General features: G+C 44.3%; 3 protein-coding genes across 7 annotated transcripts in view; 1 reads left to right on the top strand and 2 right to left on the bottom strand.

Moving 5' to 3' along the window:
* Positions 1-1,771: 1,771 nt before the first annotated feature.
* Positions 1,772-3,347, top strand: LOC103396933 (phospholipase A2-like). The gene is made up of 4 exons (XM_008335177.3): positions 1,772-1,969; positions 2,061-2,217; positions 2,287-2,414; positions 3,062-3,347. Exons 1-4 carry the CDS (start codon positions 1,924-1,926, stop codon positions 3,199-3,201), a joined length of 471 nt encoding a protein of 156 aa, XP_008333399.2. The 5' UTR covers positions 1,772-1,923; the 3' UTR covers positions 3,202-3,347.
* LOC103396932 (5'-AMP-activated protein kinase subunit beta-1-like) lies at positions 3,343-6,309 on the bottom strand. The gene is given in 7 exon segments (XM_025052685.1): positions 3,343-3,868; positions 3,940-4,008; positions 4,096-4,229; positions 4,768-4,942; positions 4,944-5,057; positions 5,379-5,499; positions 5,756-6,309. Coding segments are annotated over 6 exon segments (690 nt in total). The 5' UTR covers position 5,499; positions 5,756-6,309; the 3' UTR covers positions 3,343-3,790.
* A 790-nt stretch (positions 6,310-7,099) lies between these two features.
* Positions 7,100-12,049, bottom strand: part of LOC103396929 (RNA-binding protein Musashi homolog 1) — a 33,051-nt gene continuing 28,101 nt past the window's right edge. For 3 of the 5 annotated variants that reach the window (XM_025052683.1, XM_017042755.2, XM_025052684.1), the window contains exons 10-16: positions 11,910-11,992; positions 11,706-11,823; positions 10,794-10,874; positions 10,437-10,493; positions 9,708-9,767; positions 9,472-9,626; positions 9,351-9,392 (exon numbers count right to left, since the gene is read on the bottom strand). In XM_025052683.1, the coding sequence (XP_024908451.1) occupies positions 9,351-9,392; positions 9,472-9,626; positions 9,708-9,767; positions 10,437-10,493; positions 10,794-10,874; positions 11,706-11,823; positions 11,910-11,992 (596 nt within the window). Of the gene's footprint in view, positions 9,393-9,471; positions 9,627-9,707; positions 9,768-10,436; positions 10,494-10,793; positions 10,875-11,705; positions 11,824-11,909; positions 11,993-12,049 lie in introns of all 5 variants that reach the window. The other 2 variants (XM_017042753.2, XM_025052682.1) reach the window with 2 other exon arrangements.

The following is a 12,049-nucleotide window of genomic DNA, read 5'->3' as shown; positions in this document are numbered from 1 at the left end:
TGCTCCTGGTGCTTCAGGTACACGTTGAGCATGCACACTGCCACACCAGGGAGGGCAACGAAGTAACTGAGCATCTTCCATTTGTTAGCTGCAAGAAAGAAAAAAAATAGAAATGCAAAACATATTATTAAATCAATAAAGCAGATTTTTTAAAGTATATATATTATTATATTATAATTAATAATAATGGTTATAGATAATGCTGCTTAATTTAATGTGGGAAAAATTAAGTTAAAATTATGTAAATAAAGTTAAATTATTTGTAGAATTTTAGAATTTGTCGTGAAAAAAAACAACAGTGATAACGGAAATAAAAGGTCACTGGAGGAACAACACTGGTTCAGTTGTGACGTAGTAGCAAAAACCATAAGTGGACAAAACAGGTCAGCTGTCCGTCACTGGACCAGACTCAAATATTATGTGAACATTTTCAGCTAAAAACTCGCGTTTAGTCAAAGTCAATGTCTACGAAGCTGTAGCTAAATTAGCAAAGCAACTGAAGACGTTCGCCAGGTTTTTAGTAGAGTTTAGCAGAGAAAACAAACGGCTACAACGTTCTGTTGTTTTCAGACTATATAAATATATAATTCAAAAATTACATTTGTTAAATGTATATCATCATATTCTGTGGCAAAATAAAAAAAGTACAACTGCATTTCACCGCGACCTTAAGTGACTGTATTAGCCGCTATGTTGCCATGTTGTTCTGCTTACGGTTCACAAAAACAGCTCATATTGTTTGTTCTATATACTTTATACATTAACACGACTTATACCGATTTAATTCAAACATTTATACGCGACTGGTTGGAGTTATAGGCCGAAACACGAGCGTACAAGTGCTGAAAAAGTCACAGCAGCGTATTCCATAGGTTAGGTGACGCTACCGCTAGTGCTAACAGAGCTAACACTAGCGCCGCAAGGTCACTGTTAAATAATTAACTGTTAAACGAAGATACGAAGAAAACAAATAGCGTCTGAGTTTTCGAGGGTTTTTTATAATTACTTTGGTCGTCATGACTCGCAGAGGCGGAAATTCGACGCCGGGTCTGAGTGGTAGAAGACCTCAGCAAGGAGCTAGCCATGCGTCCGAGAGCCGTCATTATCACTTCTGCCTTACTTAGCTACCGGAAGTACGCTCTAAAAGGACTGACCAAATCGCATCCACTGCCTTCAGTGGTAGGACCGGGAACTGCACAAACATGAAAGCCATTTTTCCAGGTGCACCCTGGGAAATAATCAAGTTTCATCTCATATTATTATTTCATTCACTGAAAATAATTTGCTTTTGCTCCATGTGACACTTAATTCTATCCCACTAGGTGGCACCAGATGGCTAAAAAAATAAAAAAGATAGAGAAACTAACATCTGTTAAAGGAGTGTCTTTCTTCAATTCCTGTTAGTTTATTGTTGCCGTGTTAAACTGAACAGGCTCGGGAGTCAGTTCTGAGTAAATCGGTACCAGAAGAAGACGGAGGAAGTACGTTCTTTTTTGGTCCACATTCATACAACCAACAGCTGTGTGTTTTACTGCAGCAACGTTGTGTAAGCAGTGTGCGAGTTTGTTCTTCTTATCACTGCGGTCACGTGACCGAAGCTCGTCGCTGCCACACGTGGTTTAAGTGGAAACTTCTCAGGCTGTGTGTACTGCAGTACAGTCACTCAGTAAAACTGTTAGAAAGTACCAACAAGGTTTAAAAAAAAAAAAAAGTCTCCAGTCTAACAAGTGTCACTAGGAGCTCAATGAAAACGCAGTGATGTCATGGCGTGGCGTGGCGGTCGGGCGGCGTACGTGATGTTCCGGGTCCGTTGGTTACAGCAGCTTTCTTTTCCCTATTATCTCCACTTTTGTCCCACGTCACTGCTATAAGAGTGGGCTGCAGCCCAGCAGTGGGCTTCAGTGGGTTTCTCTGCCTGAAGTCATGCCTCTGACGAAGCCTCTGCTGCTGCTGCTGCTGCTGCTCACAGGTGCCACTGATCCACCGCACTGACAGAACATCGTCACCGTGACACGTGTGTGACCTCTGACCTCTCACTCTTCTTCTCCGTCTCCCCCTAGCTTGCCTGGCAGGTGGCGCCCTGCCGCCCAAAGCCATGTGGCACTTTGGGACGATGATCGTGTGCGCCCAGCCGGGCGTCAACCCACTGATGTACAACAACTACGGCTGCTGGTGTGGCTTCGGTGGACAGGGGACTCCTCAGGACGACTTAGACAAGTAGGTGTCTCCGCGGGGGACTCTGGGGGTCAGAGGTCGGTCCCTCACAGACGGTGACTTTCTCCACAGGTGCTGTAAACTCCACGACCACTGCTACGAAGCCAGCAGGAAGATACCCGGGTGCTCGGGGGTCGCCGACCTTCCTTACGTCATCGATTATGACTTTACCTGCTCCAACCGGCAGGTGGCGTGTTCAGGTAAGACTGAGGAACTCACATTCTTTTTTTATTGATTTATGCTAATTCCTACTTCCGCCAGTTTTTTTTCCTGATTCAGGACTGAGTGGCCTGGGTTTACTCTGAACTCTGACCTCTGAAGTTCTGAGTTTTCTGGTTTACTAAGGGACTCTTCGATCTCAAAAGGAATCAGATTTGATCAAGTACCATTAGGGGGCGGTGTTGCATCACCGAGAACAAAATCAAGATTGTGACGTTTATTATTTTTTTGCAGTTCGTTTAAAAACATTTAAAAAATGTATCCGAGTGACAACAACCTGCAGGGGGCAGACTGTCAGCAAAACCACTCTATAATATAATATAATAACACACATATATACACATGCACACATATATATGCCCGTAGTTTTATATATATTAAGTATTTATGTTTTTATATGGGTGTCGTGTACTTGGATTTTTTTTATGTCTAAATAAGAAAGAATGACATTTAACGCTGGAAATTCCGACATTCATGTGCAACTTGAACGCACCGTTAGCTAGAGCGCACAGACAGAACATTACTCCAATGTTGTGCCTTATGTAGGGACACTGGGGCCAAGGTGTGGGAGGGTCACCCCCCCTCCTAGTACCATCTGCATCACGTCGGTCTCCTCTCGTTCCTACAGCGACCAACGACCAGTGCCAGGCTGCTGTGTGCGAGTGCGACTGTGTGGCGGCTCACTGCGTCGCCCGGAACACGTACAACCTGGAGAACAAGAACCTGGACCCAGACGTCCACTGCGGTCAATGGCCGTCCCTGTACTGACCAATAAACCAGTTTGAATCTCAAACATTTGTCGCAATACATCAATACATCTATAATGTCCATCTTCTTCCGTAACCAAAGTTGAAGGTACCGTTTATGTTGCTGCTAACGCCTGGTTTGAGAAAGTCATACTCAAATACGTACACTTGAAATCATCTTTATTGCAAAGTCCTGTTTAGTTGAACACAGAGCTGATATACTCACAGAAATTAAAGAAAGGAACACCACTTCCAAGTCTCTATTTTTAAATTCAAGTTTTTAAACAGCCTTCTGCTGCCCCCTAGTGGAAGAGAGAATTGAATTGTTCTGCCTGTCACTGGGGCACAGACGGGCGAAAACGAATCATTTGCGGCAAATGAAATGAAATTAGGTGAAAATGGATATTGTTACACAGATCACCTGACGATTTTCTCACAGCTCATTGGTCTAAACCGTACGAGTGCAGCAACGGAAAGATACGGGAATTTTAAAACGACGACAGCTTCAATTACGTTTAAGATTAAAACAAAAAAATAAGACGATTCGTTAGCTTCACTTTAGGTTCAGTTGTCTCCTCAGAAAGCTCCACAGGTCAAAGGTCACTGGGGCGTCAGATGGGTTTGTACAGCAGCGTGGTCACGTACTTCTTCTTGTATCTGTGCGTCGCGCTGAGAACTATCACGCCATCCTGAGAAAAACGTTCGGACATATTTATCAAGTTAGGCCGACGGATGACCGTGGTGACGGACAGTGCGTTACCTTGATGGACAGGGCGTACAGGTGGTTCAACATTATGTGGTTGGGCTCCGGGAGCAGCGTGGGGTCACACTAACGGAGCAGCAGGATGTTAGAGCGTGTAACTGGTTTGAACTGGTTCCATGGTGGATCGGACCCGGAGTCCGGGTGTGTACTTACAGAGATACCCGTGTCCTTGTTGAGCAGCACCTGCAGCAGGTGCGGGGGCAGGATGGGGGGGTGTTTGAGTTTGTCCTCCGATTTGACCACGTACCCGTCCTGTTGGTAGGGGCCCGGAGGAGAACTGGACAGGTCTGAGCGGCACCAATGACAGGACACGACAAGTTAGCGCTTTAGTCGTTAGACGTTAATAAGTAGGGATGTCCAGAATTATTCAAACACTTATATCCGATATCAACCGATACCGATATATGCCGCTGTTTGCATCCAAAAACCGTCGTAAACGTCTTAGGGCCCTACAAGCGATTCCAGCAAATTTGGCCAAATATTACATAATTATGCTAATATCGGGGCGATAATATCAGACATCCCTAGTTAAAACCGTTTTACTGTATTTACTGTACACAATATATATATTGTGATATATTGCAATACTATAGCCATGCCAATATATAGAGACGATATCGTGAAAGAAAATGTTGCGATATTTCAGTGTGTGACCCAGACCCATTCTCACAGAAAGTTCAAGGGAATTAAACTGTGATCATCCTAATGTAAGGCCAGGGTCCAAACCACTCCTCCACCACACTTCCAACACACCTTAACCAGTACAACTATCTAACAGTGGTTCTAATGGTCATTTCTTGAATAACCAGTAGAGGGCGCTCCTACCTGAGAGGTCAGCCGAGTCCTGCGAGTCCACCTTGAGGGCATCGAACACTTCAAAGTCCGTTCTCCTCACCTGGATGACGTTGTTGACGGTCCTAGTTTTAGACGTCATCACGGCCTGAGGGAGTGTAAACACAGGGGTGACACTGGTTCCTGTGGGGAACACAAAGACACAAAGACTTCTTTAGCGCCCCCGTCCATCTGAAGACGGTCGGGCGGGCCTGCGTTGGACTCTTGCTGTCGCTCTCCAGGTCCTGCTGCCAGGCCAGGAACTCCTGGATCTCCTGCAGAGCCTGGACAGAACAGTTGGGGTCGCTGTTTCACTTCAACATTTTACACAGCCGACGTTCTCTCACCTACTGTATTGGAGTGTGTAGTCTCATGGTATGACCAGTAACTCAGTCTACTCCTTATGCCCTGATTTTTTACTTCAACCGATGCGAATTGTAACACATTTTTAGTGATTTTTAACCGATTAACGATGCGCCGCTACATTCCCCAAATTTAAAACAAAAACAAAATTATTTCATTGATACTAACCTAATAAAATGACACATTTCAACATCTGCGTAACAACATTTTCCATAAACAAGTTTAAATAACGGAGCAGACACCTTTGAGTCCTCCCTCTGGAACAGATCTGCGTCCTCACTGCTGTCGATCAGGATGTTAGAGCGGGCTTCTTTGCCTCCAGGCTGCCCCCCGCTGGTCCTGTCACTGCTGCTGTTCCCCATCCTGGTAAAAATCACACAGAAAAAAAAATTATTAGTAAATAAACCATACTCTCTACTCGATTGATAGTATGAGATCCAATGGTTAAATAAGGGAGAATATGTACCACCTGAGGTATGCAGACCACAGTTTGAGAACCCCCGGTACCGCTTGTCACTAGAAGACTAACCAGGGAGGGAAAAACAATGAGAAAGACTGAATAAAGCTAGGGGGGGGGGGGGGGGGGGGACAATGAGAAAGACTGAATAAAGCCGCTCACCTGGTTCTGTTTGGACCAGTCCGGTCTGCTGCAGACTCGTCGTTCAAACACTGCCCTCTAGAGTCCTGGTCATTTGTTTCCGTATCTTCGATCGTTCGTCGTCGTTTCTTCTTGGACTAAACGGTCACTGTTGAAACTCCGACTGAAACAACAGAAGACTCCGACGTTTCCCCGCGTCTCCATTCAAAACTATAGTTGACTGTTAGTCCGCCAGGTGTCTCTTAAAAAAAATGACCGACGTTTTTGTCCTTTTGGGGAACAAAAAAAAAATAACAACAACCGTGTACGTGCTCGTGCACGTGTGTAAAATCAAACAACAAACCTCTTCCGCCTCGACACCACCGACTTCGCGCACGTTTGTCCAGGTCCGCTTTTTTATAAGCCACGGTTGGTTTGTTTTTCGGTTTCAGAATGTGGTTTTGTTCGAAATGTAGTTTGTATTCGATTATAAAATGTTTTTTTGTTTTGTTTTTTAATTCACTCTCCCTCCTGTTGGTCGTGTCTCCGTCCGAGAAATCGAAATATCGAGTTTGTCCGTCTGCTGTTTCCGTTAACAACACCAGGACCATATGACCCGCCCTCCTTCCCTCTGATTGGTCGATACAGGTAGTCTTCGTTGGTTGATTGGTTAAAGGTCCTGGTCATCCTGGGAAAATATTCTCTCCTCTCCTATTCCGCCGCCGGCAAACTGGTTTGAGTTTTTTAATTTAGATTTAAATTAGTCATACTGATTAAAAAAAGAAAGTGTTTAACCACTTGTTTCTAATAATTATAAATAAAATCGTCATTTACGTTGAAAGTTGTTCGTCTTTTGGTACCGTTCAGTTTATTTTCGAGTCATTTGTTGCGAACCGGACTCCATTATTGTTGCCTTCGTCACCACGAAAAAACTCTACTCAAACAAAGTTTGAATAAATGAATAAAATGTTCAGTTCACTTCGGTCCAGTTGAACATTCGAGAAGAAAATAGAGTTGACGTTTGTTACTGAAAATGTGGAAGACATTAGGAATTTCAACGGAAGCAGGAAAAATTAAAATACAATATGAAAAACATTGACACAGGACACAGAAGTGGAATGTTTTAAATAATTTATTATGAATTTTAAAAAGTTTTCTTCTCAACAGGAAAAAAAAGACAATCGGAAAAAAAGTTAGTGTTTACAATATTGTTGTTTTCACGTGAAAACAGCATCAACTTCCGTGGTAACGTGGATACCAAACGTATCGAAATGTCAAACCTCCATCTTGTGGAACTGGAGTGCTTCGTTCTTAAAGGAAACATTTATTTTAAAAAAATTGCTTCGTTCTTAAAGGAAACATTTATTTATTTTTAAAAACAAAAAAACATATTTCTCGTGTTTAGAATGGACTGTGCAACATCGTCGTCCGAACGTGGTCGTTTTGGTCTAAACATATTCATCACACTACTACAAAAAGTGACCTTGAGTGACAGGTGAGTGATGGACGTGAAGAAGACCCCGCCCCCCACACACACACACTGTCCCAGAGTGCTTTACAGTAATCGTCCAAACTTTGACACAGATGTTCATGTAGTACCATCATAAAAATTAAAAAAAATAAAATAAAATTCCGATTCAAACTTCACATTTTCAATCAGGCGCCAGTTAGGGCTGTCACTTTTTACAGATTTAGGTTCGAACTTTAGAGAGATCTAGAACATTCCTCTTGTTAATAATCAGTTCCTTCAGTGAACAGGACTCTTCTCTGTCGTGTTGATTTAATCAGATTAACTAGTTAAAAAAACATACAGCAAGATCCAAAGGGTAAGCTGCTTGGAGCGCCCCTGCCCCCTGCAGGACGACATGGTACCTACATCTTGAGGGAGCCATTGAGATGTGACCATTAACTAAACCTCCAGTAAGAAGTAACAGCCCAGGCCCCGAACAACCTTCATGGTGACAGTACGTAACACACGTGCGCATGCGCACTGACCCATCCTTCATTTTCTCTTCACAATAAAAGCACAAACATTAAAATCACAGTTACAACAACAAGATGAAGTAAAACGGTCAGAACGGCAGTAGAATAAAAAAAAACAACAGCGTCTCCTCTTTAACATCCAACAAAGTCAAGTGTTCCAGACGTGACCTTTGACCTGGCTGGACGTACCAGGCCTTCAGCTCTGACAGCAGTTAAACACTTCCAGGAAGAAGCTAAATCAGTGTGTTTGTACGCAGAATCCGAGCTACGCTATTAGCATGGAGCGACATTTTAGTGGTAACGTCACATGGTGTCGTTATCGCGCCTTTCTTTTGAAGACCACTAGGTGGCCTAAAGTTAACATTTTGAACCCAAAAAAGGGTTGGTTTTTTTTGTTTGTCTTCAGTGGCAAATAAAAAAAAAATTTGATCCGACATGGCGGGAAGGTCAGCTAGGGGTCAGCAGTGCATCACAGACAGTGACGGTGTCGGTGATGAAGAGCAGACAACACTAGTGCAACTGAAAAGACTGACGATGACGATCATCATCTTTATCATCATCATTACAGACTTCAGGATCGGGCAAAGCCTAAAGACAAATGAAGACATCCACCTCTGACCTCTGACCTTCATCCAACAGTCCACAGACCCTGCTCCTCCTCCTCCCCCCTCTCCCCCGTCTCCTCTCTCCCTCCCACTTCATACCGTCCTTGTTCTGATATTCTTTCACTTCCTGCTGTCTTCTGACTCTACTTCCTGTGTCCCAGCCTCTCGTTGTTTTTCCATTGGCTGTCATCACAGTTGGCTCAATCATCGGTTCATGCTACCCGACTGTGTCCAGCTCGGGGAAAAATTCTAACCTGTCAGATGGACGGCGAGAGCTTGACACCACGACACGTCACCAACCAGAACGGACTGATGCACACTGGGAATTATGGGTAGGGTAGGATCCGTAGTAAGTAAGACTGTCGCCCTCTGCTGGTGTCCACTCCTAACTACATTACGTCCTACAGAAATTCAACATTTTAAGACAACAGGACACAGTCGGAGTTCTGACTGACAGTAACAGTCGAATCTTCCTGCAACAGTCGGAGTGACAGTAACAGTCAAGTTCTCCCAGACACAACGTCATATTTACATTATCTCACAAACCCGTTCGGCTCCTCGTGACTAAACGAGTCGACCGAACGTTATTAGTAAAACGAGTCCTTGTTAAAAACGTACCTGTTCTCCAGAAACGGAATTCATCACTTTTTTTTGTGTGTGTTAAAATTCAAAGTGAACTATTATTATGAGACAGCTAAACAAATATACAGCTCATCACCTGCAGGTGGTGATCCTCTCATCTCGGAGAGACAGTGAAAAATTCCAACAAAAAAAAATCCAACAGAACACGGAGCAAACACATAAAGACATGCAATCATTAAAAAACACAAAAGAAAAAGAAAAATGTACAGTGAATCGTCAGCATCGACGGTTTGTCCGGATGTTTCTGTGATAAAAGTTTACAGTCCTGGTAAAAAAAACTTACTCTGATGTCATCTGGAGGAGGCGGAGTTTAGTTTGGTTAGTCATCAGGAGAATCAGGTTGACACTGGAGGCCGGGGAAGGAGGGGGAAAAGGGGGGACAACAGCCGACGTCCAGACACTGACACTCAGTGATATCCATTAGTGAAGGCCGTAGCGATCAAAGGGCCCTGTAGGGGGCAGCACACAGTTCAGTTTTCTGACTTTGTTTCATTGTAGAGTAAACACAGAGCAGTTTTTTTCTCTCACCCCCAAACTGTGGCTGAATCCAGTGCTGGGGGCGGGGCTTGCAGCACTCAGGTAGCTGCTGACAGCCGACTCCTGACTGGCTGTTCCATACAGATCTGCCATTGGACCTGGGCTGGTGGTTCCCAGAAATCCAGCTGAGCGGGACGGAGTAGAACCTGGACGTTTCAGTGTTCAGATTATGTTCATGTTCACTTTAGAGAAGCAGAAAAAAAAAATCTGTGTTTTCATTTTTGTACCGATGACAACTGCTGCTGCCGCTGCTGCTGCCATTGGTCCGTACGCTGTGAGAGGAATGGCTGCAGGAGGAAAAATAGAAAAAAATGGTACGGACACCAGAGCTAATGTTAGCTACAACAGTCCTGGTACAGACACCAGAGCTAACGTTAGCTACAACAGTCCTGGTACAGACACCAGAGCTAACGTTAGCTACAACAGTCCTGGTACAGACACCAGAGCTAACGTTAGCTACGACAGTCCTGGTACAGACACCAGAGCTAACGTTAGCTACGACAGTCCTGGTACAGACACCAGAGCTAACGTTAGCTACGACAGTCCTGGTACAGACACCAGAGCTAACGTTCGCTACGACAATCCTGGTACGGACACCAGAGCTAACGTTAGCTACAACAGTCCTGGTACAGACACCAGAGCTAACATTCGCTACGACAATCCTGGTACGGACACCAGAGCTAACATTAGCTACAACAGTCCTGGTACTGACACCAGAGCTAACTTTAGCTACAACAGCTATGACACTGTCAACCAATTTTTTTCAAAAATGTGTTTATCGTGCCTCTGATTAATTGATCTGATTATTGATGCGACTGATTTCAGATATAACAAAACAATGCGAAACTGAAGACACACAAACATGTAGCGCGTGCACACGTGTGCGTGCTGACACGTTGGTGCGTAGCAGAGTGATCACAAGCTGCTTGTAAAGTCCAGAGGAGGAAGCGACTGACCTGTGAGCTCAGGGGGGTGGGGTGAAGTCAGGAGGGGGGTCCTCTCTAAGTGGAACTCTAAAACAGAAACATCAGAATGCTGTTGAGACACGCCGCCGCCACCGTGTGGCAACACAGTACACATGCACGTCGACAGACACAAACTCACACACACAGGTTCAAGGACAGCAACAAGCAGGCCAGGGCATGTTGGCCCACGTGGGTCACTGACATACATACAACCTTCCTCACCTACTGTAGGTCGGGAACTGTTACCGCCCCGTGCACAATACTACGGTACCGACTGTTTTAAGTCTCTCCCTGATGTTTACAAGCAGCCGTTACGGTGACAGTAAGACAATGTGACGTCGTAATTACCGGGGAACTGGTAGGTGTATCCAGGGGTGATACCAGCGTAGCTTCGACTGGTGTAGGTCGCCGTCTGGAAGCTGGGATAACCTGAGGGAACAACGTCACCACAGGACACACAACACATATATATGTTATATGTTTATATATATATATTTATATATATATATATATATATAAAACAAATGTGTATATATTCAGATTAATGTTTTCTTCTACGGTTATTGCGTGTTTTTGTGGTTCATGTCGCGGCGTTCATCTCATCTGTTGTGAGGTGTATTTCGTCTTACTGAACAGTAGGAGGGAGCAGTGTTTCAGATGTTAAGCCGTGGCCGCTGTGAAGTAGACTTTGAAAAACGAATACTTCAGTCATTGAGACTGTTCCCTCACACTGTTGCTGTTCGGCTAACTCCGGTTAGCACGAGTTCAACGGTAGTATTGTTGCTTTTCTTGCGCCGTTTAGATCAAGAATTCTCAATAAATAAATAATAGAGAAAAAAGTTTAATTTAAGAAAAAAAATAAACATTTTTTTGTCGTTTTATGTGTAAATGGAGTCTTTTTTTAATGTTTGTTTCCAGACTGAACCGCAGCTAACGGCAGGTGCCGACGTTCACTCCCGTTTTTTCCGCCATTTTCTTTTTCCGGTTCTTTGTCTGAGCAGAAAGTGATTCTTCAGCATCAAACAAACTTTTGGTTTTTTTCTAATGAATTTACGAGAATAATCAACATTATCATCACCTGTAAAACCAGACTGAAGCTGTCCCTCCTCTCTCTCTGTCTCCCCCCTTTTCTCCCCCCTCCCTCCCTGCTAATGAGGAACCTCGTGACCTTTAGGGTCGCAGCACCTCTTCGTCCCAGTCAGGCGTCAAGTTTTTTTTTTTTTTGCCACATCCTTCCTGTCTAGATCGATACCACCTTACCCAGCATACCGATGCCCAGCATGAAGGCATCCATCCCATAGGGCATCACGCGAGAGCGCCCCCTGGCTGAGCCTGTTGGGGACATCACCTCCTTGGGCTGAGCCTTTTTGCACTCTACCTGTTTGACGACAGACAGATCGATAAATCCAAGAAAAGAAAAGAAAAAAGTTTCTCCGATGACCACAGACAGGAGGCGCTGCTCACCATTTTGCTGTTGATTTCGTGGAAGTGAATCTCACAGACCTTCTCCACCACGTCTTCGTTCTCGAACGTTACGAAGCCGAAGCCTAAAGGAAAGAAGTTGAAATTTTTTTTTTTTTCGCTGTAGGTGGACGGGGGGTTCA

This window comes from Cynoglossus semilaevis, chromosome W (assembly GCF_000523025.1).
Source record: "Cynoglossus semilaevis isolate Cse_v1.0 chromosome W, Cse_v1.0, whole genome shotgun sequence".
Taxonomy (NCBI): domain Eukaryota; kingdom Metazoa; phylum Chordata; class Actinopteri; order Pleuronectiformes; family Cynoglossidae; genus Cynoglossus; species Cynoglossus semilaevis.
The sequence above is the reverse complement of the archived record's forward strand: the minus strand, read 5'-3'. Positions and strand labels throughout refer to the sequence as shown.